We start from the raw sequence: 27,286 nt of genomic DNA, 5'->3' as shown, positions 1-27,286 counted from the left end.
CCAAGTAGACAATCATTGTTAACTGCTCTGGTATTTGGAATGATATCCTCCATGGTGACCTTCAGGAGTCACGCAGATTTAGTGTGTAATTTTATAGGAATGTCCCATTCGGATTTTCAGCAAATGCGTGAAGATTTTACAACACCAAAATGACAACAAATGTATTTGCTGAGGGCAGTGTCCTTTTGGTTTCTTTGTTGTCTGCCTCTTTATTAACAGCCTCCCTAATTGGGGTGTGGAATAGCGGTAGAACCTGGGATTTCATTGGTACAGAGAACTTCTGCTGGTTCAGTCAGTCAGTCAAAACATTTACCAGGTATTCACCATATGGCTAGCATTGGGCATCCAAGAAGGGGCAAAAAACAGTCCCTGCTTTCAAGGAACTCCCATTCTAATGAGGAGAATAACAATTAAACAAAATATATAAACAAACTGGAGGCAGGAAAAAGATGGAAAAATTACAAGAAAGAAGTTGTTGAGTCATTTCATTTATGTCCCCCTTTGTGGTTTTCTTGGCAAAGATATTGGAGTGGTTTGCCATTTCCCTTTCCCAACTCATTTTACAGAGGAAGAAACTGAGTGAAACAGGAAGCTATGAGGTTGGATTTGAACTCAGGATTCCTGAATCCAGACCCAGTACTCTATTCACTGCACTACCTAGCTGCAGATATCTATGCAACTTTTAGTTTTAGAAAGTTGACCCCCAAAAGTGGGAGATTAAGAGACTTGTCCAAAATTATATAATAAATTTGTGTCAGAGGCAAGACTCAAACTCAGAGCTTTCTGTTTTTTTTTTTTTTTTTTTTTGGAATTGTAATTAAATGACTTGCCCAGAGTTACACAGCTAGTAAGATTCTGAGACTTACTGCTTTATCTATTTTATCACCTAGCTGCCCCAGGTCTTCCTGATACTTAGGCAGTTTGATCATCAGGCTACCCTGCTTTCCATTGAATGTGGGACCTGTGGATAATGCTGATAAAGAACCTTTGTTGCTTCAAAATTCCCAATGCCTTTGACATCACCCTCACCTTTATATTCCAGGAATAAATTCTTTTTTCCTAGACTGTTCCTCAACTGGAAAATGGGGGAGTTAGATTTGAATTCGGTTCTTAACTAATTTTGGTTGATGAAATCTAAGGATCCTTTCTTAAAAAATGTCTTTAAATAATTGAAAGAAATACTGTTTCTGTTAATAAAAATGATAATTTAATTTTTTTATTTTATTATAATTACATAGAATTATATCATAATTATAAATTATTATGCTATATCTATGAACCACAAATTAAGGACCCCTGAACTAAATCATCTTGAAGGTCCTTCTCAATCTTGACATTCTGCTTTCTGCATTCTATGTTCTTATGGACTCCCCCAATCCTAACCTTTGTTCTCTGGATTAAGATTCTGGTCCTAGCAGAGATCAAATGAGATGCTTGCAATGCTCTTATAGTGGTGTTTGACACTTAGTAAACATTTTATAAATACTTGTTGATTCCTTCCCTTGTTCAAAGGTCTTTTCCTGTTCTGGCATAATATAGTTCTGTTTTCTCAGATTCCAAATACAGTTTTTTCTTCCTTGGAGCAGAGTTATTAAAATCCGTATTCATACAAAAGATTCATTAGGGTCATTCTTTACTTTCTAGGCTTTTCCAAAGGGTTTCTATAAATCTCCATGGTACTCTTCCAGTAGGCTTGTAATATAAATCATTTTATAAAAATTTAATTTATATACAACTTCCTTCATCTGTTGTTGCCCAGTGAGGTCCTTCCTCAGAACAAATTCAAAACAAATGTGGAAACATTACTTATTGTCAAATATTCCAAATAGCTAATAGTAAATAGAAGAAGAGGGAAGGCATGTGTTATATTTTTCCTAGTGGGGAAAAATGCTGAAAATTTGTAGGGGTATTCAATGTCATTCTCCCATTTAAGCTCTAGAAACATGCCCTCTCCTGAGGAAATGAGTGAAATGTTTCCTTTTCTGAGGCACAGTTTCTGCATCTGCCCAATGGAGAGAATAGTCCTTATACTAAGTACTTAGTATTAAAAAATGTATAAATATATATATATATATATATATATATACAAATGTGTATATACATAAATATATCTATACAAATAAATATATATATATATGTATATATATATATATACAAACAGATATAAAGACAGACACATATATGAAATCTGAGAATTATCAAGGACCTTAGAGAACCAATTTTCCATATATTACAAATGAGGAAACTAAAGTTTGGAGAGGGATAATGACTTGCTCATACACCTTGTCATACACTTGTTAAATGGAATAGATCTCGGGTTTCTTGAATAATGCTTTGAATCTGAGCTCTGGTTAAGACAGTGAACTTGAAGGCAGCACTAGGTTGCCCTTGCTAGAGTTGGAAACAAAAAGATTTCTCTTCCTGAGTTCAAATCTAAGCCTCAATTACTTATTAACTGTGAGACTTAAGAAAGTCACTTAACTCTGTTTGCCTCAGTTTCCTTATCTGCAAAATGAGATGGAGAAGTAAATCGAAAACCTCACAAGCATCTTTGCCAAGAAAACCCCAAAATGGGGGTTAAGAAGAGTAGGACAAGAGGAAAAACTACTCAATGCTCAGTGATAATAAACTCACAACTGTACAATAACAATGAAGACCTTGGCTTATTAAGTTATACTTCTGATTTTTGACCTCTGGCAAATCATTTTACTCTCAGCCTCAGTTTCTTCATCTTCAAAGAAAGAGAGAGTTGGCTTTGAGAGTCTATAAGGTGTGTTCCAGTACTATGTCTATTATCCTGTGATCCTTGCTAACTCCTGCCTGGGCAGAAGGAATTCTCTGGCCCTAAGCAGTAGGTGCTTGGGAAATGTTATGGCTATGACAAAGCATTTGTTAAGGATGGCTGAAGGCCAAGTCCACAGCATCCAACCCTTCCTCCTTTGACCGCCACCTTTGTGAGTCTAGATCAAACCTCCTGAGCTTACACAAACAGAAATTATAAGGCAATGAGTCCCCCCGGGTGTGTAAATTTCCTTTGTAGGTTTTAAAGATTGATTTGTGAAACAACAGCCTGAGATCCCAAAAATAATACTTTCTGCTGGTGTCATAGTGTGAGACTTGGTGGTGTTAGATTTCAAGGGCACCAGGAAAAATTCAGTTTGCTAGGACTTGGGTAAATTGGGAAAAGTGTTTACATGGTATCTGTTCCATGAACTGTTCCTGCCCTCTACAGAAATATGTAAAAAGATGTGGTCACCTGTGAAGATTAGAGTTTTCAAATAAATCTACATTCTTCAATTGTTGGCCACAGGCATAGAATCTAGAATTATAGAATGTGATTCATTGAATCATGTAATCTTAGAATTTTAAAATTGTATTGATGATCTTTTCTTTAAATCATCTTCTTTTCCTTCTCTTTCCCCCTTCCCCATTCCTCTAAAGTTCAGAATGAACTATCAACATAAGGCAGTGCAATGGATAGAGTGTGCTAGGTTTAGAGTCAAAAAGTCTCATCTTCCTGAATGCAAATCTGGCCTCAGACACTTACTGGTTGTGTGACCCTGGGCAAATTATTTAACGCTGTTGGCCTCAGTTTCCTTATTTGTAAAATGAGCTGGAAAAAGAAATGGCAAAACTATTTTAGCACCTTTGCTAAGAGAACCCCAAATAGGGTCATGAAGAGTTGGACATGTATAGAAGCAAATGAACTAGGATCCAGCCTCTGACACCAACACGCTATGTGATTCTGGGCAAGTCACTCAGTTCTGTTGGATCTTAGTTCCTCATCTGTAAAAAATGAACTGGAGAAGGAAATGGTAAACCACTCTAGCATCTTTGCCAAGAAAATCCCAAACAAGGTCAAAAAGAGTCTTACGTGACTAGCCAACAATAACAAATGAATACTTTCTTCAGTCTAGATCTTAGGCAGTCACCAAAACAATAAATGATTTATAGCATTTATTGATTCCCTTGGTATAAATACTCACACTGTAAATTTGATAGTCAGTTTAGCAGGGTCCAGTATGTTCCTGCTCCATCTAACCTCCTCATGTTACAGATAAGAAAACTAAGATCCAGGGAGATTAAATGACTTTTCCAGAATCATACAGATCATAAACATCAGAGTACAGATTGGAATCAAGGTCCTCTGACACCAGAGAAAATGTCTCACCAGTTAAAATGAAATTTTCTGTAAGACAAGGATAATATTTTCTATCTTTTTGGCTCTCTTATCCCATGCTAAAATAAGAGGTTTGTTAAATTTGTAAGAATAATTAGCATTCGGGGTGGCTAGCTGGCATAGTGGGGTGGCTAGGTGGCATAGTGGATAAAGCACCGGCCCTGGAGTCAGGAATAACTGTGTTCAAATCCGGTCTCAGACACTTAATAATTACCTAGCTGTGTGGCCTTGGGCAAGCCACTTAACCCTGTTTGCCTTGCAAAAACCTAAAAAAAAAAAAAAATTAACATTCATATCATTTCTGTTATGCCTCAGATAATGTCTTCACGCTTTACAAACATTCTCATTTAACTATCACACTAATCCTGAGAGATAGGTGCTATTATTATTATTATTAATTATTTTGGCTTTTGCAAGGCAATGGGATTAAGTGACTTGCCCAAGTCACACAGTTAAATAAGTATTAAGTATCTGAGTCTGGATTTGAACTCACGTCCTCCTGACTACAGGGCCAGTGCTCTATCCACTGCGCCACCTAGCTGCCCCTGATAGGTTCTATTTTCATCTTCATTTGAGGAAACAGACAGACAGTAATGATGATCTGCCTGGAGTCACACAACTAGCAAGTGTCTGCTATATTTCTTCTTGATTTCAGACCTAGCACTCTAGCCTCTGTGTCACCTGGCTACCTCAATTATTGACTGATAAAAATAGTACTTTCCTGGAACAATTATTATTTTTCAAAGTGTTTTCATTTGACTTTTCCTCCTTTGATCCTTGTAACAAAGCTGTTAGGTAGGACAGATGACATTATTCCCTTTTTGATACTACTCCCACTAATAATAATAACTAATATTTATATAGAGCCTCCTATAAATGTTTTATATAAACATTATTTTATTTGATCATCACAGAAATCCTGGGAGATAATTCTTTTATTATCCCAATTTTACAGATAAGTAAAAGTTAGACAAATAAAGGTTAAGTCACCTGCTCAGTCACATATTTTCTAAGTATCTGAGAATTTGAATTTGAACTCAGATCTTCCCAATTCCACTGTATCACCTATCCACCTCTATTTTTTTTTAACAAAGAAACTGAGGGTCTGAAAGACAATGTGACTTGCTTTAAGTCATTGGGTGAGTTAGTTGCAGAATTAGGACTAGAAATCAGGTTTTCTAATTTTATTGATTTTCTGCTATACCAGAAAAACAGGACTATAGGATCAATATTACTGTTATCCCCACTTGGAGTACAATTCTCAGTGAGATGTCCCATAACTTATTTCTATCTTGCTTCATAGGATTGTTCAGATGCTGCTTCCTGTGACCAGTCGCACACGTGTCAAACGCAGTGGTATAAGCCCCCTTCACCTGGCTGCTGAGAGAAATAATGATGATGTGCTAGAGGAGCTCTTGGATGCTGGCTATGATGTCAATGCCACTCTCTCCCCAGAGAGGTCCCGATTGTATGAGGACAGGCGGAGCACACCCCTGTATTTTGCCGTTATCAATAACAACATCTATGCTACTGAAATGCTTCTACAGGCTGGGGCAAGCCCCAACTTGGACATCATCAACCCTCTGCTCATTTCCATCCGCCATGGCTGCCTCAAGACTATGGAGCTACTACTTGATCACGGGGCCAACATTGATGCCTACATCTCCAGCCATCCTACCACCTTCCCAGCCACTATCATGTTCTCCATGAAGTGCCTTTCCCTTCTGAAATTCCTCATGGACTTAGGGTGTAATGGTGATTCCTGCTTCACCTGTCAGTATGGAAATGGCCCCCATCCAATCAAACAGACTACAACAAATCGGTTCAATGAGATGCCCTTGGATAAATCACCCACCGTGGTCCAGGTAGGTAGAGAAACCTAAGACCCACATAAAACCATAGGATCCCAGAGCTGGAAAGGATCTCTAGTTTTTCAGTGAATCCAACTTTTGTCCAAATAATGAAGGCTATCTATAACATCTCCAAAGAGTTGTTATTCAGCCTCCACTTGAAGTCTCAAGATATCCTGTCCACTTATTTTGGAGTCTGTTTATAACTATAACTGTTTATAGCATTTAATCAGCCGTTAAGCATTTATTAAGAACCTACTATGTGCTAGAGAAATACAAAGTTGAAAGTGAAACAGTTCTTGCCCTCAAGGGAATATATATGGAAAGGTAAGATAGGAGCAGGTTGTAAAGAGATTTAAATGCCCAATATTCTTTTTATCCATTTTCGTTATTCTGTCTCTTGGACTCAAGAAGAGCAAAATTAATCTTTTCTTATGAAAATTTTAAATATTTGAAGACAGAAATTATTATTAATTGTTCTATTCCTCTCCTCTAACAACAAACAAACAAACAAACAAAAGCAAATGTTTTCTTGTTAGGGTTAAATGTTCATAGTTCTTTCATGTGATTCTCATGTTTCTTGTGCCCTTACCACCCCCACTGACCTTCTCTGGATGTGATCCTTCCTAAAATGTGATACCTAGAATGGAGCATGAGATTGTAGACATGGCCTCATCAGAGCAGAGGTTAAGAACTATGGCATTTCCTGATCTACACTTTGTTCTGATTAACTCTACATTGTCATGTATGAGTTATTAATTGGAACATTTTTAATCTAGTAAATCCCAATTGTATGCAAAGCTCTGATGATCCTAGATACAGAGGGAGCTGTGAAAATGAAACAAGTTATATTATATATACACCCTGCACTCTTGAAATTTCAAATCTAATAGAGGGAGAAAAAGCTGTGTTAACTTGGGGAAAACATATCATCCCTTTGGGCATCTATTACTACAAAATAAAGGGGCTAGGCTAGGTGGTCTCTAAGTTCTCTTTAAATTTCAAAATTATTCTGTTGCTAAATGTTTGGATTAGATTTTGGGATTATCTTTGCACATTCTTCTCCCTCATTTCTCCTATATTCTCATATCTGTTTCCTCTTTGATATTCCCACAGCTATCCCCTTAGTACAAGCCCTTATTACAAACTACCTAACCTACATTAATAATCAATCAGACCATAAATACTTATTAAGTGCTGGGGCTACAACAAGAGGGAAATGTCCTCATGGAATTTACAGTTGAATTGGGAGAACAACAAGTAAATATATACAAAGCAAAATATATTTAGGATAAATAGAAAATTATTAACAGAAGGTGTTAACAGAAGAATTAAATTAATAGCTCTCCCATTCAAGGGAGATGGGCTATGTATGGCTATGATGAACCTCATCAGATTTTTTTGCAGTTGCCTGCCACTCTTTTTCCCTGGGATAGGCTTTTAAATTACTCATATTATGGATCAGGGAAATAATTGAATGAGCTCCAAGTATCTCTGTCTCAGAACTCTCTCCCTTCCAGTTCATCCTGAATATAATTATAAGATAATTTTAATTATGCATAGATCTAACCCTATCATTCCTTGTTTTAAATAATTCATTTTCTACTCAGTCTACTCAGTAATGTTCAAACTCCTCTCTGCCTGACATTCAAAGCCTTCTATACTTTGATATTAGTCTACTTAAAATGAAAATTTTTCATTACCTCTTGCAGAGATTAGTCTCTATGATTTTACTTACACAGTTCTCTATACCTTCCTTTTCTATACACCCCCTCCTTCCTTCTCTTCTTATTACTTGGTTGAATTCTTGCTTATTCTTTCACACCTACCTTAAAATATCACTTTCTCAAGGAAGTCTTCCTGGATTCCCTTTGGATCTCAAATAATATTTGACTTTGCACTTTTTTTTATGTACTGATTATATGTTGCATTATCTTTACATGTGTTTAACCCTCTACTAGAATGTAGTTTCCCAAGGAACTCTATCTTATCTAATCTGTATTCGGCACATAGATGAATGAATCTCTAGAATAGAGACTCTTGACTATTTTTTGCTATGTACTCTTTTGACTATCCATTGAAGCCTCAGAAGCTAGGCGATACAGTAAATAGAGAAATGGACCTGAAGTCAAGATGATCTGAATTCAAATTCAGTCTCAAACACTTTCTCAGTGACCTTGGACAAGTCTCTTAACTTTGGTCTGCCTGAATTACCTCATCTGCAAAATAAGGAGAATAATATTGTGAGGATACATTGAGATAATATTGGTAAAGTTCTATTAAGTGTTAGTTATGATGATGACTGGGCCGGCAAAGTGAACAGAGCACTGGGTCTGGGTTCAGGAAGGACTCTTCTGATTAATGAGTTCAAATCCAACCACAGACACTTATATGACCTTGGGCAAATCACTTAAATCTTTTTGCCTCAGTTTCCTCATCTGTAAAATGAGCTGGAGAAGGAAATGGCAAACCAGCTCAGTATCTTTTCCAAGAAAACCCCAAAGTGGGTCACAATCAGAAACAATTAAAAAATGACTCAGCAACAATATGATGATGGATCTCTTCTCAGAATGTTTTCAAATACAGGAAATTGTTGAAATAAAGTTATCAAACTATTTTTTAAAAATCATGGGTTTATGGATCCTGGATTAAAAACCTCTGCTCTAGGGGCTTTCTCAGTTCTCTAAGTCAGAAATTGGACAAAACAGTAACTAATTTTTGTACCATTAGAGGACGGTAATGCCAAGTGCCAAAGTGAAGGAGGGAGATGAGCACAAACTAGGGCTGTCTCCCCTGAAAGAGCTGTCCTTGAAAATGACCTTTAGAACTGCCAGGCAATGAAATTTGACTAATAATGTAGAAGGGAAAAAAATCAAGTATTTGTAGCTCTGTTATATGCACTGTAGAGATTGATGTCCCCATTTAAAATGTCTTTTTAGTTCATTAAGTTATTTCCCTGGTCCATCATTTTGGGTGATTTAAGAGTCTATTCTAGGGAGAAAGATTGGCAGGCAACTCTTCAAAAGTTGATGAGTTTTATCATATCCTGCAAATATACATTCCATATCTCTTTTGAACAAAACTATTAACTTACTGGGATCATTTATTATGTGTGTGGAAGGGAGCCACCTGGTGTAAGGTCATCTAGGGATGCTCAGGAAAAATAGTAATGCTTTAAACACAAGGATGAAATGCTTTGATAAGTAGTAAGTTGACTGTCCTTGAAAGAATTTAAACAGAGGTTAGAATGATGTTTGTTGAGAAGATTACTGCATTGGGTGATAGTTTGAACCAAATGATTCTAAGCTTGGACAGAGTTCTAAGTTTGGACAGAGAGAAGCTACTGGTCTTCCCACAACATGACCTATAGGGAATGTGGTCAAATATAGGAAAGAAAGAAGGAAGAAAAGAAAACACTCACTTATTAAGTACCTACGTGTGTTAGCACTAAGCTAAGCACTTTACACAATAACCCTATGAGGGAGGTGCTGTTATGATTCCATTCTACAGTTGAGGAAACTGAGGCAGGCAGTGTTTAGATCCTGGACCTAGGATCACACAATTAAGAAATATCTGAGGCAGGATTTGAATTCAGGACTTCAAGCACCTTATCTGCTGTGTCCCTTAGCTGTCCCTAGAATCCTGGACTAGTTGGACCTGGACTAAATGTTGGACTTGGTGTGGCATGGTTTGATATTATTGCTGTTATTAAATTGTGTCTGACTCCTCATAGCCTCATTTGGGGTTTTCTTAGCAGAGATGCTGGCACAGCTTGCCATTTCCTTCTCCAGCTCATTTTACAGATGGGTAAACTGAGGCAAAGAGGAATAAGTAACTTCCCCAGAGTCACACAGCTAGTAATGGCTGAGACTGGATTTGAACTCTTCAAGATGAGTCTTCCTGATTCTAAGCCACCGTGCCAACTAGCTGCCTGAGAATTATGTTAGCATGCTTGATCCTCACAATGACCCTGTGAGTTAAGTATTCAATGACATAGCCATTTTATAGAAGAAACAAGTAGATAGTAGGAAGTATATGTGGCTAGTAAATGGCATAGTCCAGACTTGAGTACAGGTATTTGGACTCTAAGTCCCAGAATCAACAAATAGTGGTAGACCCATGATCTAAGAATCCAAGGATCCTGGGACTGTTATAGAGAGATATTAATAAATGATTATCAATCGATTAATAGTTTGAGTGGTTGAGATCTTGAACTGCCTATGTTCTTTCTCTCAGTTCTGTGAAATCATCTCCGCCCCTGAGGTCAGTCGCTGGGCAGGACCCATCATTGATGTTCTCCTGGATTACGTTGGGAATGTGCAGCTGTGTGCCAGGCTGAAGGAACATATTGAGAGCTATGAAGACTGGGCTGTCATCAAAGAAAAAGCAGGTGTTTATGAGTGATGGGCATAATCTACTCCCGACTGGGGATCTGCCCACATAGCCTTATTAAACTTGATTCCCTTCCATGTACACTACAGTCTAGCCACGCTATCCTACATGTTGTTCCTCTTAGAAGATATTTCATCCTCAATCCTTTTTCCTGATTATCTGTCACTTTAGAATGATCTCTCTCCTTGTTCCCACCTCCTCTGGCTTCCTTTAAGATTTAACTCAAGCAGCACTCTTCTGAAGGGAGGTTTTTCCCAGTGCCTCACTAACCTAGTGCTTTTCCCTCAGAGATTAGACTTTCTAGTTCTGTATCATCTCACATGTTATTGGCATGTCCCTCTGGGCTAGGCTGAACTCAAACTGGCTCTTGGTTGTTGAACCATGATACTGGAATAAAATGAAGAACTTCTAAATCATTACATCAAGAGGAGGATTAGCTAACCATGGGAGGAGAAAGATACTAAAAAAAGATTATGATTATTTTACTATATTAGGGAAATGCTTGTTTAATTCCATAAATTAAAAATAAAATAATTAAAAATAAACAAAGAGAAGCAATGAGGACTTCTTAAGTTGATCCAACTTCTTGCCTGAGTTACTCCAGATGATCCAACAGACAAATATCAGAATCCCCTGGCATGCCACCTGGCTACTCTTTCCTCAGGTGATGAAGAAGGGATGTCATAGCATGAACCAATATCCCCTGAGTCAACCAAATCTCAAGAAATGTCTCAGTACCCTTTAAGGAAAAACAAGCATCCACTTGAATGTGAGGAGAGTGAGGACACTGCTCCTTTTACCTCCTCCCCTACTCCCCATTAGATTGGAACTCCTTGAGGACCTAACTAACTTTGCTCACTTATTTGAGCATTAGTTGCCTCATTTGCCCATTTGAGGATGATGATAAATTCACTACCTATTTATAGGGTTGTAAAGAAAAGTTTTGTATATGCAAACATATACATAAATATATAAAATTATAGTCTGTATGTACATGTATAACTGTGTATATATGTTTTTATATACATGAGGTATCATTACAATATTATTGTAGTGTCTTACTAAAGTTCTAAATCAGAAATGGTGCTATTCTGGTTAAGTCCCAACTAGGCTGACTTTCCAGGCAAAGAAGGATGGTCTCTCTACATAGTTTAAACTGAACTGGAGATCTGAACTCTGTTTATAATAACAAAGATCCCCAGAGTTGGAAAAGCCCTTGGAAAAAATTTAGTTCAGCCCAAAATGGAAATAAGAATGTCCTCTACAATATCTCTGTGAAGCATTTATTTAGGTACTATGTATAAGGATCTTTAAAGGAAGAGAGCTCATTTTCTTAAGAAACACCCCATTCCATTCTGGGGCAGCAATAGCCATTAGAATGTTTTCTGGATGTTGAACCAACATCTACTTCCACATAGAGGGATTTAGGTTGTGAAGTAAATAGAGTTCTTGGTCTAGAATTAGGAAGATATGAATTCAAATCCAGGCTTACACATTCACTAGCTGAGTGACATTTGTAACATGCTTACTGAGCAAAATACCCAGGACTTAGAGTCACTATATAAAAATTGTTGTTGTGGAGTGGCTTGCATAATTCAATGAAACTGTGACTCATTCCATGCAGTTATCCACAAGGAACAGGTCATGGTGGAGAGTTCTGACTAAAGATGATTACTAGAGAGGGAAATGACAAACCACTCCAGTACATTTGCCAAGAAAACTCCATGGATGGTTGGTCTTCAGGGTCACAAACTGTCAGACTGATCAACAAGTTTTTTTAATTAACTCTGGGATCCTTTTGTTCTTTGTCTAAAGTAGTAGTTACAGTCATGAAGAGAAAGCATCCCTGGCAACCCCTGACCAGTCTCAGCTTGACTCAAACCTCTAGTGAAAAAATAGTTTTTATTGAGTCCTTACTATGTGCTAAATACAACTTTAAATACTCTAGTAGTTGTGTGGAAACCCACAACCAAGTCATAGATTCCTAGATTTTAAGAGTTGGAAGGAGACCTTAAAACACAGGGTGTTAGAGTATAGAATAAGGAATGATAGAACTAGAAGGTTCCTTAGATATTACTTTGTGCACACTTCATTTTACTGAGGAGAAAACTTTTTTTTAATCAAAGAAAAATGACTTGCCCATATCACATAGCCTATCTCTAACAATAGCACTTTTACAGAGAACTCCAGTATTTATAAAGTTTTATAAAGTTCTTTCTTCAAAATATTCCCAGGATATAAGTAGCTTTCTAATCCATTTAAATTCACCAGGATTAAATGACTTGCCTAGTATCACAGAGCTAGTCTGTGTCATACCCAAAATTTGAACCCTAGATTTCTGCTTCCAAATTCTTTCTACTTCACTGTCCTGTTTTTACTCTTTACATAATCTCTTCCTTCCTCATCTAATTATTCAGGACTCTTGAAGAATAATTTTAATAGATATAAGGTAGGGTTTGATTGATCTCAGAAGTCAAGATTTAACAATGAGGTCAGTTTGACAAGCAATTATTAAATATTTATTAAGTCTGCTGTGTACAAGAAGTTTGATTCAACTGAGGTAAGAGCCAACGAACCCCTTGCCCTCAATCTCTTATTGCTAAAGCTAGAATCTCCAGGTAGGGTCTGAAATTCTCAAGTCTTCAAATAATAAGTCATTGATTTCAGTTTTATTTTCCTTTTGTTTTAGAGCCACCAAGACCCTTGGCTCATCTGTGCCGTCTGAGAGTTCGAAAGGCCATTGGGAAATACCGCATCAAACTCATAGACACTTTGCCACTCCCTGGTCGGTTGATCAGATATCTTCAATATGATAATTCTCAGTAATTTGGCATATGCAGGAGGAAAGCAGAGCTTCCTTTCAAGTTTTATGCAGCACAGTGATTAAGTACCAGAAAAATGATGTCTTCCCTGTGATGATGGTCAACTGACAGAACCTCAGGCTCATCATGCTTACAGCTACACCATCACAGTGACCAGTACAGACTCTGGTGTTGGTGGGGCCACAGGCCAAGAACAAAGAGGGAAAACAAAAGAGCTTGGTGGGCTGGGGGAGGGGGAAGGGGATGGGAGCAAGAGAGATTTACACAAATACTGCCATGACAGGATTTCCAGACTAGAAGACACGTTTATTGACTTATCACCAATTCCAGACTTTTCTAGCACAAGTAGAAACTGACCTGAAAGGAAATTTATCACTTTATAGAGTTTCCAGGCCCTTGAGGTGTGGTCAAGATAAAAGAAGTCTCAAGAAGTCCAGGAAATATAGAAAAACAAAAGCAACATTTGCCTGGTATGCTGTGATAGAGTTGCTAAAGATTAGAATAACCCATTAGCCTTTCACAGTATCTCAGCAGATTTCCTTGGATTAATGTGGCTTCATTTCCCCTTCCCCCCACCTCTCCAAATCTTTGTTAAATATTTTACTTCAAGAATCATGAAATCTCAAGAGTGACAAGGGGCTTCAGAAGGCATCTGGTTTAATCTCATGTGCTATGCAGTAATTCTGCATTGTCCCTGGTAAAGTCCTTAGGTGATGGAATCATAGCTATGGTCTCAGAATATTGGAATCCCAAATTTGTCATTTAAGAGTAGTGAGATTGTGGACAAGTCATTCCCTGCTCTGGGTTTCAGTAACTTGGTCCTTTATAAAATCAGGGGCAGATCTTAATTCTTGACAAGGTTCCTTCCAACCTCTGCATCATAGGTTTCTCTAAGTTTGGCACATTTTTCTCCAATCACTTATACTTTTATTCTGAGCACCACCTAGTGTTTTCTTGTTGTGGTGCAATCATGTCACTGAACCACTTAAAGAACCAAGAGCATTTTAAAAGATGACTCCTTGCAAGCAAGACTTAATCCCTCCATCTCATATCCTATGCTTTCTGTTTCTTCATTTTCTGTATTCAAATTTTTTCCTTCTCAGCTTTTTTCTCAACATGTTGTGATTGGAGATTGGGGACTGTGGTGAAATATTTGCCTAAAAGTCTTGATAAATACAATGGATACCTCCTACATTAGACTTGACTCTCGTCAGCAATTTTTCCCCCTCCCAAACTTTTTTTTATATAAATGTTATATTGATGATCTTCATCTGTGTCCCTTCCCCATGATTCCCTTCTCTTAACCCTACAAAACCTTCCTTTGTATAAAAGAAGTATTTAGGTGCTATGACCCCCAACTTCTGGATCATCCTGATAGTCAAAGTTTACTCCTGAGAGCATTGTGGTCACTGATTTCTGTTTGTAAGAGAATCATGAACACATCCATCAGGAAAGCAACTCTGGCCATACAGGTCATATCCATTTTCCATTTCTCATACAGAAATATTTCCTTTTGACTTGTTTTCTATAATCTACAGACCAGGGAAATATGATGATTCATTATAGAGAGGGTCTATGGGGTCACATTTTATATCATAGTCACCTTTGAAAGTCCCTTAAACTCTCTTATTCATAGAGACATAGTCTTCATTCCCACACAACTGTTTTTCTACAGGAGTCAAAACACTGGAAAAAAAAAACTATGTTATAAGCAAATGTACTGTGATGATGACAGGGCTTTCCTAGAGCTCTAAAAATGATGATAATGCTTTACAGTTTACAAATTGTTTTCACAACTGTGTGAAGTAGCTACTATTGACACCCCATTTTACAAATGGGGAAACTGAGGTCTGGGAAAGTTAAGCAACTTGACCAGGGTCACACAACTTTTAAGAATCTGAAACTGAATTCACACTCAGTTCTTCCTCACTCCAATGCCAGCACTTTATCCACTATGTCCCCTAGTTTCCTGATCTCACTCAACACATATACTGGTTGGTGAGGCCCATGTTCATTGCAGTTATGTTCCTTATTATCCCTACCTTTGCTCATTCCCACAATGAATGGATGAGCTTGATTAATTCTTTCTTTGTGTTTGTTTGCTTTATTTTGTCCTAAAACACTTTTCATTTGCATAGATCTTTTTTCTAATAACACCAGAGAGGTAAATGCTTATTTTATTTTTATGAGCCTCTTCCAAGTTGCCAGATGAAAGGAAACAGGGGCATCACCATGTTTTGAGGAGCTGTGTGACTTTGCAGAAAGGACATTTGCCTGGACATCAAGAAGTTCTAGGTTTGGCTCCAGTGCTGCTTACTAGCAGTATTCATTTGCCCTTGATCTAGTCTCTCCTCTCCCATAGACCTCTGTTTCCTTAACAGTAAAATGAAAGAGTTGGATGAGATGATCTATTTTTAAGATCTCTTCTATCTCCAATATAAGAATAGTCTCTGAAGCCTTGTGTCTCCATGAAAAGAAAAATTGAATCTCTGATAGGTTAGTAATACTTGCTTTCAAAGCATAAAACTAAATGCATGTATAAAGCACTTGTTTTGAAGCTTTTTGTGACAAGGAACTTTGGAGATCATTTAGCTTATAGCCCTTGCCAAAGATCTCATAGAGTTGGAGCAGAAATTGCTCTAAGTAAGAGATTTAAAACTTAGCTCTCAAATGAACAACTGTATTTTCCAAATGGTGAAATTTAATTTATAGGACTCCATTAGATTATCATCTGTCCAGTGGATTTCATAAGTTTATAGATGAGAAAAACACTGCCTTCACCAACACTGTATCTTGAATTAATTTTCCACCCTGCCAAACAGAAAAAAAAAACAATTAGGAAGGTCAAAAGTTCTGACATTAGAACCCAGGAAAGGGATAATTCAAGAATTATCTTATGGAATGAAGTGATGGATGGGGAGGGAAAAGAAAGACCTTGTTGAATCATGCAAACCATACAAACAGAATTTCTCATACTAGAAACCTTTGGTAAGTGAAGAAAAGTGAAGTGGAAAAAGCTTCACTTTAAAATCTTCAGAGACTGTCATGTTCCATATCTTGCACATAATAACACCAATTGAATATTATTATCACAAAAATGAATTTGTGTTTTGGGGAAAAGTTTGAAGTCATTCAAAAAGTTTTACAATTTCCTGAAGGCAATCCACTCTCCTTCTGTTTAATTCTGAACTACTCTTATCATCCATTTGTACTTTCTATCCTAGGTATTGTGCATAGATAAACACTATAGGTGTTCCACCCAACTACATGTTGTAATTTGAATACTTTTTTTCCATCCATTTTGCTTTCCTTCTGGAATTGTTAGACTAAATGCAAATTTGAGAGAATTTTAGTTTTTGTTTTTACATACTGAGTCAAGTAAAGAAATAGACTCTGATTAGAAAATCAAGATCCTCTCTAATCTGAGGGCAGAAATCCCACTTTTCAGGGTTTCCTCCCTCAGGAAGAGGGACACAAGGAATGATCATGATGATGGTCTTGACATTTTCTCACCTTATGATCATTTTTTCTACTGCTCATGTGACCATAAAATGTTAGCAGGAAAGGGAGTTCTTATCCAATTATTTCACTTGACAAATGAGGAAACCTGGCATACTTTTTCCATAAAGCTACGCTAAGCTCATCTCTAGGGATCAAAATGTCCTACCTTCTTAGTTGACAGATGAATAACTGAGGCACACAGCAATTAATTGACTTGCCCAAAGCCACAAGAGATCTAGGATTTGAACCCAAGTCTCCTGACTGCCAGTCAGTTCTCTTTCCATTACATCATGTTGGCTTTTACTGTTAAAGTCAAAGAGAGATTGTTTTCTTTCACAGAGATATGATGACAAATAACTCCTCTACCCACTAAAGTTACAGGGGCTCAGCAGGGCTGTCTTTGTAGTGAATTCATTTCCCTGGTCCTGTAGCTATCCAAACTATAAGAACCCTTTGAAAGGTCAGAGTGAGTAGCAAATTCATTGTATTATAAAGAACAAGGATTTAATTAGTGGTAGTTACATGAACCTTTGAGTGAGCATGCAGTGTTGCATTAGCCATGCTAATCTTAGAATTGCTCTATTTTTTTTTTATTTTAGGGTGGGGGGGGAAAGATGCACTTTTGAGATGTTTGGGGGCCTTTGGGGGGGTTTACTAAATCTCTTCAAAATCATTTTCATAACTTTTTTTCCTTGTGATTTATAAGTGTGTTCTATAAAGGTGTAAATTTGGACAATGCATTAGTAAAAAGTACTGCTTTGAAACTATTCTTTTTTTGGTCTCTGTATTAAGGGATTATAGAGTTGTTGAAACATTTTTCATTGTGTCTGACTCTTTGTGACCCCATTTGGGATTTTCTTAGCAAATATACTGGAGTGTATACTCTCCAACTCATTTTATAGTTGAGGAAATTGAGGCAAACAGGACTAAGTGACTTGTCCATATTTGACCTCAGGAAGATGAGTCCCCCGAACTCCAGACCTAGCACATTATCCATTGTGCCACCTTGCTGCAGTGATCATGATAAGATTTAGAGCATGGGGAGCTTAAACATAATCTAATATTATCTATTTTACTGAGGAAGAAAATGAGAACCAGAGAGGTCTTAGAGGTGGTACATAACAGAGCTTGGATTTCCCGAAATTCCTTAGGAAAAGAGGAACCTGAAATATTAACTTCTTTCTCTTATATTAGTAGCTTGGTGGTATAGTGGGTAGAGGACTAAACTTGGAGTCAAGAAGATCTGACTTCAAATCTTACCTCAAAATACTTATTAGCTGTATAACCTGGCAAGTCATTTAATTTCCACCTTAATTTCTTCATCTGTAAAATATTAATAACAATAACACCTACATCCCAGGGTTGTTGATATTTGTAAAGCACTTTGCAATAGTTAGCTGTTATTCTTATTCTTAATATACTTCTTCTCTTTATCCAACATTTTCCTGAAGGAAGTTGCCAAGGGACCATATAAAACTATCTGTCTTATACAAAAAGTTCCTTCTGCAGCAATGTCTCCTTGTAAAAGTCCAAAAGACCTAGGATGAAAGATCTTTAGAGCTAACCTTGATTGATACTACTGCTACTTGATATTTCTCTAACTTTTCGAGATTTAAAAAGTGAATACTTTCCTCACAATTGAACTATGAGGTAGCCAGTACAAGTGTAATTATCATTATCATTTTATAGGTCAATCAATCATTTGATCAGCATATATTATGTTAGGCACCTTGCCAAGTGTTGGAAATCTACAGAAAAAAAATGGGATCTTACAATCTTGCACAACATGTGCAAGAGTAAGTACAAAATACATGTTCTAAATCTTATTTCAGTCTTAGACTGTTATGGCTTTAAAAATGCACCGAGATGTTTATTTATTATTTTATATGCTATGAAGTTTCAAGTAGGAGAGGAATCTAAGAGGCAGGGCGAGGAGATCAGGAAAGACCTCAGAGCTTAGAATGAACCTCCATGGAATCTAGGAATATTAAAACTCAGAATATGATTTCCAAACATGAAGGACATAATTCTCTGCAAAGAAATTGAGACAAATAGGCTTAATAACCTTCTTTAGGTTAAGCATATCTAGTCTCATTCAACTGGTCCTCGCATAATTTTAAGACCTTTATCATTTTTTTGTTATTCACCAGTTTATCAATGTGTGTCCTAAATTGTGGTGCCCAGAACCAAATGCACTGCCAGAAATGGTCTGACATTGGCAGAGTAGAGAGGGACAGTCACCTCCCTTTTTACAAATTTAATTGCTGCTGTCCACGATGCTTAAACTGCATTATCCTGAAAGCGAAAGCAGTTTTGTTGAGTCTGCATTTTGTAATGAACTTATTGGTGTCGACTGAGACAAAAATTCTGAGAGACAAGGTCCCAAGCAAGATCAAATAATGTATTTATTAGTTAGCCTAGCTTGCTGTTTTTGAGTCATTTTAGTTGTGTGCAATTCCTGGTGACCCTATTTGGGATTTTCCTGCCATTTCATTCTTTAGCTCAGGAATCAAGGCAAACAGGCCTGGGACTTGCTGGGGTCACAGCTTGTAATGATCTAAGGTCAAATTTGAACCCAGGTCCACCTGACTCTATCTACTGAAACACCTAGTTGCTCCTAGTTAGGCTAGCAGTAACTAATAAATTGGATCATTGGCCTCTCTGGATGACCCAGAGTTAAGGTCTATAGGGCTTTTTAAACCTTGATGTATCTTCCTTCTGAATGGCCTGACAGTATATTATTTGGACTTCCCTTGGCAAAGACAAGGCAAGGCAAGACCTCCCAATTGGTAGACATTCTATCCCCCTCCCCACTAATACTCAGGTAATAGAATAGCATTGCAGCAGGAGAAAGTGGGTTGATCTTCAGACATTCCTGATTACACCCCTCTCTGACTCTTCTGAGACCCAGTTCCCTCTAGCAATCTTAGTTAGAAAAACAAAAAAAAAATTGTGTCAATCACATTCCCTCCAACTGGGTCTTCTCCATATAGACCAAGCCACCCCATAACTTCGACTAGAAAGTAAAGACAAGGGGCAGCTCTGTGGATAGAGTACCAAGCCCTGGAGCCAGGAGTACCTGCTGAGTTCAAATCCAGTCTCAGACACTTAATAATTACCTATCTGTGTCTTTGGGCAAGCCACTTAATCCCATTGCCTTGCAAAAATCTAAAAAAAAAGTAAACTCCTTTAATTTGTAAATAAAATCTTAAAAGGGACTTATGATAAAGAATGTGATCCACCCTGAGATAACTGATGGTATCAGAACCCAGACTGAAACACATTTTTTTCTCTTTCTTTTACTTTATTTCTCATGAGGTTTTATATTTTTGTGGGGAAGGGGGTATTATGTTTACTCTTAAACAAGAATATTTTAGTAATGTGTAAATAAAAAATAAATAGAAAGTAAGGACAAAAAACTTTGTTTCCTAGAGAAAGCCTAGATCAAGGTGGTTCTCTGTCTATGGGGCAAACAGAATCAGAAGACCACAAGTCTTGGGGTTGGGAGTGGCCACACCACTGAATCAACTCTTCAGAAACTCTTTGATTTCTGGAAGTGGGGTCTGAAAAAATGAGGAAAAGAATGAATCATAGAGAAATACTGATTATTAAATAATATAGCATAGTATCAGTTTTCCTCAATGACCAGTGAACTTGGACCATATGATATGCAATGTTAACTTTGCCCTTATGGAATACAAAATGGTTAAATTGGAGCAAATAAAATGGATTCCTTTGCAATTAAAGTGAATTTTTTAATGCCAAATAATTTATTCTTAGTTCTGAGAGGGACAAGCTGTGGGTGCAAATGTTCACTGAATATGTCTCAACTCTATAGCTCTGAGAAAATGTTTAATGATTACAGGCCATCAAAAAAAAAAGCTTATTACTCATTCAACCTGCAATTTAGTCCTAGAGAGGCAGAATTATTTTTGTTATAACATTTGAAAAATCACATATCTTGGAAAGAAGCTCAAATGATTAAAAAAAGTTTATTTAAAAGCATATTGATGAAAGATTAATTGAAGTAGATTTATTCAGACAAATAAAGCATGTTTTTCTAATGTGAAGTAGTATAAGCATTGTACTGTTTCAATTGTGTCTGACTCTTTATGATCCCATTTAGGATTTTTCTTGGCAAAGATACTAGTGGTTTTCCATTTTCTTCTCCAGCTTATTTTACAGATGAGGAAATTGAGGCAAAGACTCCAGACCTGTTGCTCCTGCCCCAAGCATACCATTATCAAATCATATTTTGGGGGCATTATCCTTTCTAGGTAAGAGACCATGAGGACCTAAACCTGGCTAGTGGTTATTTGAATAGAGGAAAGGAACAGATAGGAGAGAGGGGCTAATAATAATACAATTGAAAAGATATGGCAATTAATTGGATATAAACTGAGCCTGGGTCTCTTTATATTATTCATATATATATATGTATATATATATCTATATATCTATATATCTATATATCTATATCTATACCCAACCATATATTATCCAAAAGTTGTTCCTTCAGTCAATAATATTTTGGATTGATTTAGTCGACTGGATGGACAGTTATCATGAAGAACCCCTCCTTTTAATGAAAAGAGACTGAAAACAAACATGCAGATATACCCTTCAGTCTGTGCAGGAAAAAAGGTTGAGAGGCGTGATATACTGGGTAAGGGAGGGCAATGGACTTGGAATTAGAGACACCTATGTTCCAATCCCACCCCAAATGATTAAAAACTCTGATTCTAGGTAAGTCACTTAAATCCTCTGTGTCTCAGTTTCCTCATCTGTAAAGTGAGTGGGTTGGATATGATGACCTCCAATGTCCACTTTAAATCGATGATCTTATGATCCTATTAATAGGGGCCATAGGACTGATTAATCCCTTTGAGGCAATTGCTAGTCACAGACTCCAGGGTAATCATTAGTCTTGGGAGCCTTAGAAATGAAAGGGATTCAGGGATGACCTAGTTTAATCTTATTACACAGATGAGGAAAATGATATTCAGAGAGGAAAAATAACTTGTGCAAGGTTACACAGGTTGTGAACAGTGGACCCAGATCTCAAATTCAACTCTTCTATCACCAAAGGCATTGCCCTTTTATACTGATTCTTAAAATCAAGCATAATTTTCCTGATGGAAAAATAGAAGCAGACAGGTGGTACAGTAGATAGTTGTTGACCCTCAAGTCAGAAAGACCAGAATTTAAATCTGCCCTCAGATAGTGGTGTGATCCTGGGTATCTCTGCCTACCTCAGTTTTCTCATCCATAAAATGGGCATAATTATAGCTCCTGCCTCACAGGGTTGTTGTCTCAAATGAGTTAATAACTTTAAAGCAGTTAGTAGAATGTTGGTACAGAAGTAGATGTTCAATAAACACCTGTTTCCTCTTCCAGCAATGGAAATTACATAAAACAATCAGCTTTCTGCAAATATTCCTTCTGTGCAAATGAAAGAACTTTGGAAGTTAAAAGATCTCTTGGAGTAATTGATAGCCGGGTTATAACTAATAAAACTTAATAATAAACTGATCAAGGCAGCATGGCAGCATGGATAGACAATTACATCAGAGTTAAGAAGAGTTGGATTCAAGTTCATCTCTGATACGTATCAACATGCAATCAAGGGATTGCCCTTAATCGCTCTACCCACATAATTCTTGAAAACTACAGGTTACTTGTCTACATTGGTAATGGAAGTTTCTACATTTTATATTAGTAAAATCATAGCCCAGTCCAAAGAAAATGATCACTCACATTTCTATAGCTAAAAAAATTCTGTGAGGAAAGTAATACAAATATTATCAGTCTTTCTTTTCATCTGTAGAACCCAAGGACCAAGAGGGACAAGTGTTTAATGATAGCTAAGATTTATATAGTGCCAGTTCTGAGCTGGGCATTGTTTTAGGTATTTTACAATTGAGGATTGTCCTTTGTTCTCGAAGAAAACATGACAAGAGGGAGGTGATATCATGACATGAGGGAGATGATGCTATGACTTGCAAGTGAATTGGATGAGTGAGGAGGTGCTGTACAAAGTCACCAGCCTTACTTTCTCCTCCAAAGCATTTTGATCCAGCAGTCAGATATGGATTAGGACAACTGGAGATACCTCTGGATGCAGCTAGATCTTTTCCAGATAAACAAGTTGACTGAGACCATCTAGTTATTAAGGTTAGATAAGACAGAAATGAGGGAAAGAGGCCTAAAATGACCACTTTCAAAACAATTAAGCTGGTAGAGAAAGACCCTTGTATTTCATTTTATCCTCACAACAACATTGGGAACACAGGTGTTATCATCCCCATTTTTCAGATGAGTAAATTGAGGCTAACAGAGGTGATGTGACCTACTACCATAGCTAGTAAGCCTCTGAGAATTCTTCTGATATGCCTAGAACTCAGTCCTCTTTGTCACTTAGCTTCCCGAATTACACAGCTATAATGTAAAGTGAGTCCAAAGGTTAAATCACATTCTTGGGCTCTTACAGTGGTAGCAGTAGTTGTTGTAGAAGTAGTGATAATAGTGGTGATGGTGGTGGTGGTGGTAGTGGTGGTGCTGGTGCTGGTGATACTGGTGGCAGCAGGAGTAAGAATGGTAAGTCAAGTTTTCAAAGTATATTACATACTATTTGTACCTGTAGCTTAGAATGATTTTTTTTTACATTTGTAAATAAAGTTTTGTTGCATTTAAAAATATAAAAAAATTCTTATCCTACTAAAGACTGTAGTCAATCAGCAACCAACTTAAGCCCTGATTTGTAGAATTAGTAACTTCTAAGGTAGGAAGTTCACACTGAAAATTGAACAACCAACTCCCCTTAGCAGAGAGGTTCTAACTTTAGCATACCCAGGACCTGTCTTTCTTCTTTTTTTTTTTGACACTTTAATCCATTGTCCCCTATTTCTATGCTCTGTGGTTAAGAAGAAAAGTGGGAGAAAACCCTTCTCCCACAAGAAAACTCTACAATACTTCAAGACAGTGCTCAATGAAGCAATCTTAGCTCACCCCTGCTTCTCCTCTTTAGGTTATATATTCTCAGATCAACTGATGGCTATTCATTTGACATAATTTCTAATTCCCCATACATCTTGTTTCTTCTGGAAGCACTAAGGCTTGTCAGCGTCATTCCTAAAATATGGCATCCAGAATCAATATTCTATATATTCTATATATAATGTGATCAGATCAGGGTAAAGCAGGAGAATCAGTAACCCTCTTACCCCAACCTCATTAAGGAAACGATATTCCTCTGAATGAAGTCTATAACTCTATACTTTTCACTCACAGTAAATCGACACACCAAAATTCCCAACTCTTTTTTTCCATGGGTACAGTTATCCAGACACACCATTGTTTACTTTTTCCTTGTAGAGTTATTTAAAATTTTTTTTTTATCCCATTATAGGAATTTATGTTTATTGTTGTTAAAGTTGCCTTATTCAATGTAGTCTATTATCCTGGACTACTGAGATCTTTTTTGCATCCTGATTATTTCCAAAATGTTAGTTATCCTCCCAGGTTTGGTGCATTGCTTCTCCATTTCACTGCCCTTAAACTTATCCCCTTTCAGCCTTTCCTTTGTGCAGTCCATACCATTCCAATTTCTCCCATCCCTGTTCAGTCCACTTCCTTCTCCAACATGATCACCTCATTTTCAAAGCTTGACCATCTTGTCCAATCCCCTCCTTTAACAGAGGAGGAAACAGAGAGGAAATGATTTGTTCATAGTCATATGGCAAATTAGTGGCAATGATAGGATTGGATCTCAGATTCCTAGGCTGATGCTACTCCTGAGGTTATTGCTTTGTTCCCTATTCCACCAGATATATGGATGGCACCTGCCATTGATAGTTTTCATTTTAGCTATATCTGCAATGAAATTAAAACCTTATATTCAACAAGAGTGTCTTAATTATCTGGATATTGCAGAGTAACACTAATTTGGGACCCTAAATATTCTAGTGCCTCAATTCTCTACTTTTTTACAAAGTGAGGCATGGTCAAAAACTACCTTTTACTTTAAAAGATGAAAAATTTAATTGACCAAACAATTGTTTTGTCTTCCCGCTTCTGAACTCCTGGTTGGATTGTTTCATTTTGTCCCAACTGGCAAATGCTTAGCTATAATAGTACATATGGATGCAGACTTAGTCCTGAGCATCTTTTCAAAGAGCAGAACACATCATTCTCTAGAGCTTTTTCAAATAACTAAGCTTTATATTAAGGTACCATAGAAACAGGCTAAGTGCTGCTTTCTTTTCTGTTTTAACCAAATTCATCAGAGACTATACTTACTTTGATTTGCCTAAGATTTCCCATTCTGTTCTACTTTAAGAGCAAACTCATCAGGGACTTACCTAGATTTGCCCATCTTGTTTCCCATACTCTGACCTTCGACCCTATTGTTAAGTCAACAAACTATCCCGCTTTCAGACTTCTTAGAGATGGGATTGGGGATATAGGCTGGACAGAGGTGATTACCCTTTTGTTTTGATTGGTTTCTTTGATAAGGAAACACCATAATTAAGCATGAGAAGCCAGAGTTGAACCTTGAGAATCACCTAATTCAACCTGATCATTCTAAGGATGAAAAAACTAAGGCCATGAGAAGGAAAACAAGAATAATATAGAATTGATATTCAATTTAAAGAGATCTAGAAACTACAAAAAATTACTTTGCTTTATTCTTTTAACCCTCTTAATATTTACAAGGAAGAAAAAAATGAGATTGGCTTACAGATTTCTTGGCAAATGAAGAAAATATTGCTTCCTGAGCACCTATCAGATAAAAGTTAGCCTCCCCACCCCCCAAATGCTAGAACAGCTGTTTACAGTACAGATGGAGTTATATGGAGTCACAATTGTCTTCAGACATGCTGACTGGTTGATGATTGATCAGTACTGGCTCCAGATCTCATTGATGCTGACTGGGAAAATAGTCTTCACCCCTCCCTTTCCCTCCCCATTCCCTTTCATGACAATAATTATCTTAAATACCCCCAGTGAGCCTCTGAATGTGCTTTTCATGAATATTGCAGAAGTCAACCACTCAATGTTCCTCATGGCCTTTTCAGGGAGACCATCTCCCCTATGGGTGAGGGGGTGAGAAGCTTTCCTCTCCAGGAATCCAAGGGACCTGGCAGGATCTTCACTAGATTAGGGTGGTCAGTACTTTCCAAGGGTTACTCACCTGGAGCTAGATATAGCTGAAAACATTAAAAATGGGAGGTGGAACCCCTGGCTTTGTGGGGATGGGTTTCAAGACCACTGGTCTATAAACTTTCTGGCTGGGGCTACCAGGCTCCTTGCAGAAATGGCCCATCTCCCCTGGGGAAGATGGACTTTTTCTCCAAAGCCCCAGGCCTGGCACAGGAGACTGAGGCAGGCCTCCTGGGCTCTGGTAGATGGGTTGTCCATGGTACTGGAATGGACAACAGCTCCAGGCACTCATTCGGCCCATGAGGGAGGCTGAAGGGACCTTAGGAGATTCCTTCTCTGCCCTAGGAGAAGCAGGTACAGGTGCAGTCTCTGAACCCAAGGTCTCAGGTCTCTTTTTGCTTTTTTTCCCCTCATGGGCAGGAACCTCCTTATGGACTGAGAGCCCATCTAAACCTCCAGAATGGCTTTGGGAAGGCCGGGGTTCTTCCCAGAAGGAAGCAGGCAGCTGTCTTTTCCTCATGGGTACTTGGTCTGGCCTGGAGGCCTCTGGAATTTGTTCTTGAAGGGCCTGCTCTTCAGGAAAATTCTCTTCCATTCCTGGATTTCCAGGGCCCTTCTCAGTGCTGCCATTAGAGGGGGTGCGGCAACGGCCATCCTCAGGCCCCCTTTTTGAGTGAGATTCCCCTCCTCTATTGGGATAGCATCTTGGCAGCCGGGAATATTTCTGAGAAAACCTCTTGAGCTGTTTCTGCAGATACTTTCTGTGGTCTACAGAGCGTCGGCAAGGGGCAGACTTGTCCAGGGCAGCTTTGATGTCACTGGAGGCTAGGTTCACAAAATTAAGTAGCATCTTTACCTCACTGTCGGATGCCATCTCCCTGGGTACACCTCCCTGAGATTTCCATGAAGAGTTGCTATTCCCTGGCCTCCAGGCTTAGCAGATGGACAAAGGGCAGACCTAATAATAAAACGATGATAATAATAATAGTGATGAACAGTAGCCAGTATTTAGTTAGCTTTTAAAAGTTTGCAAAGTGCTTTATTTGCATTATCTCCCATTTTAACATTTTATTTTTCCAACTACATGTAATGGTAGTTTTCCCCATTTGTTTTTGGTTTTAAGTTTTACATTTTTCTCCCTCCTTCCCTTCCCTCTCCCTTCCCCTGACAGAAAGCATTCTGATTTAGGTTCTACATGTAGAACCATGCTAAAACATAGATCCATGTTATGTATATCCGTTCAATAAAACACACACACACACACACACACACAAACTCCAGCCAAATCCCTAGGACACAGATAACTGTGGGAAGCACATGACAAACCAGACCCGATTGATGCATTTCCCACCTCTGGCAGGCGCCCACCCACCACCATT

The 27,286-nt window shown here is 37.8% G+C and overlaps 2 protein-coding genes across 3 annotated transcripts in view; one reads left to right on the top strand and one right to left on the bottom strand.

The window, feature by feature from the left end:
- Positions 1–17,364, top strand: part of ASB2 (ankyrin repeat and SOCS box containing 2) — a 74,754-nt gene extending 57,390 nt beyond the window's left edge. Inside the window, exons 7-9 of one of the 2 annotated variants that reach the window (XM_074235475.1) lie at positions 5,484–6,045; positions 10,267–10,420; positions 13,112–17,364. In XM_074235475.1, coding sequence (XP_074091576.1) covers positions 5,484–6,045; positions 10,267–10,420; positions 13,112–13,248 — 853 coding nt within the window. In that variant the 3' untranslated portion in view covers positions 13,249–17,364. The remainder of the gene's footprint in view (positions 1–5,483; positions 6,046–10,266; positions 10,421–13,111) is intronic. The other variant, XM_074235474.1, reaches the window with a different exon arrangement.
- Positions 17,365–25,944: 8,580 nt separating this feature from the next.
- Positions 25,945–26,781, bottom strand: FAM181A (family with sequence similarity 181 member A). The gene has a single exon (XM_074232057.1). The coding sequence runs from the start codon at positions 26,779–26,781 to the stop codon at positions 25,945–25,947; it is 837 nt and encodes a 278-aa protein (XP_074088158.1).
- Between the last annotated feature and the right edge of the window lie 505 nt (positions 26,782–27,286).

Source organism: Macrotis lagotis, chromosome 4 (assembly GCF_037893015.1).
Source record: "Macrotis lagotis isolate mMagLag1 chromosome 4, bilby.v1.9.chrom.fasta, whole genome shotgun sequence".
Taxonomy (NCBI): domain Eukaryota; kingdom Metazoa; phylum Chordata; class Mammalia; order Peramelemorphia; family Peramelidae; genus Macrotis; species Macrotis lagotis.
Note: the sequence above shows the minus strand (reverse complement) of the source record. Positions and strands in the feature narration are given on the sequence as shown.

Bases quoted from the DNA above. Each gene is read 5' to 3' on its own strand.
- FAM181A (XM_074232057.1), bottom strand. From the start codon at position 26,781: ATGGCATCCGACAGTGAGGTAAAGATGCTACTTAATTTTGTGAACCTA.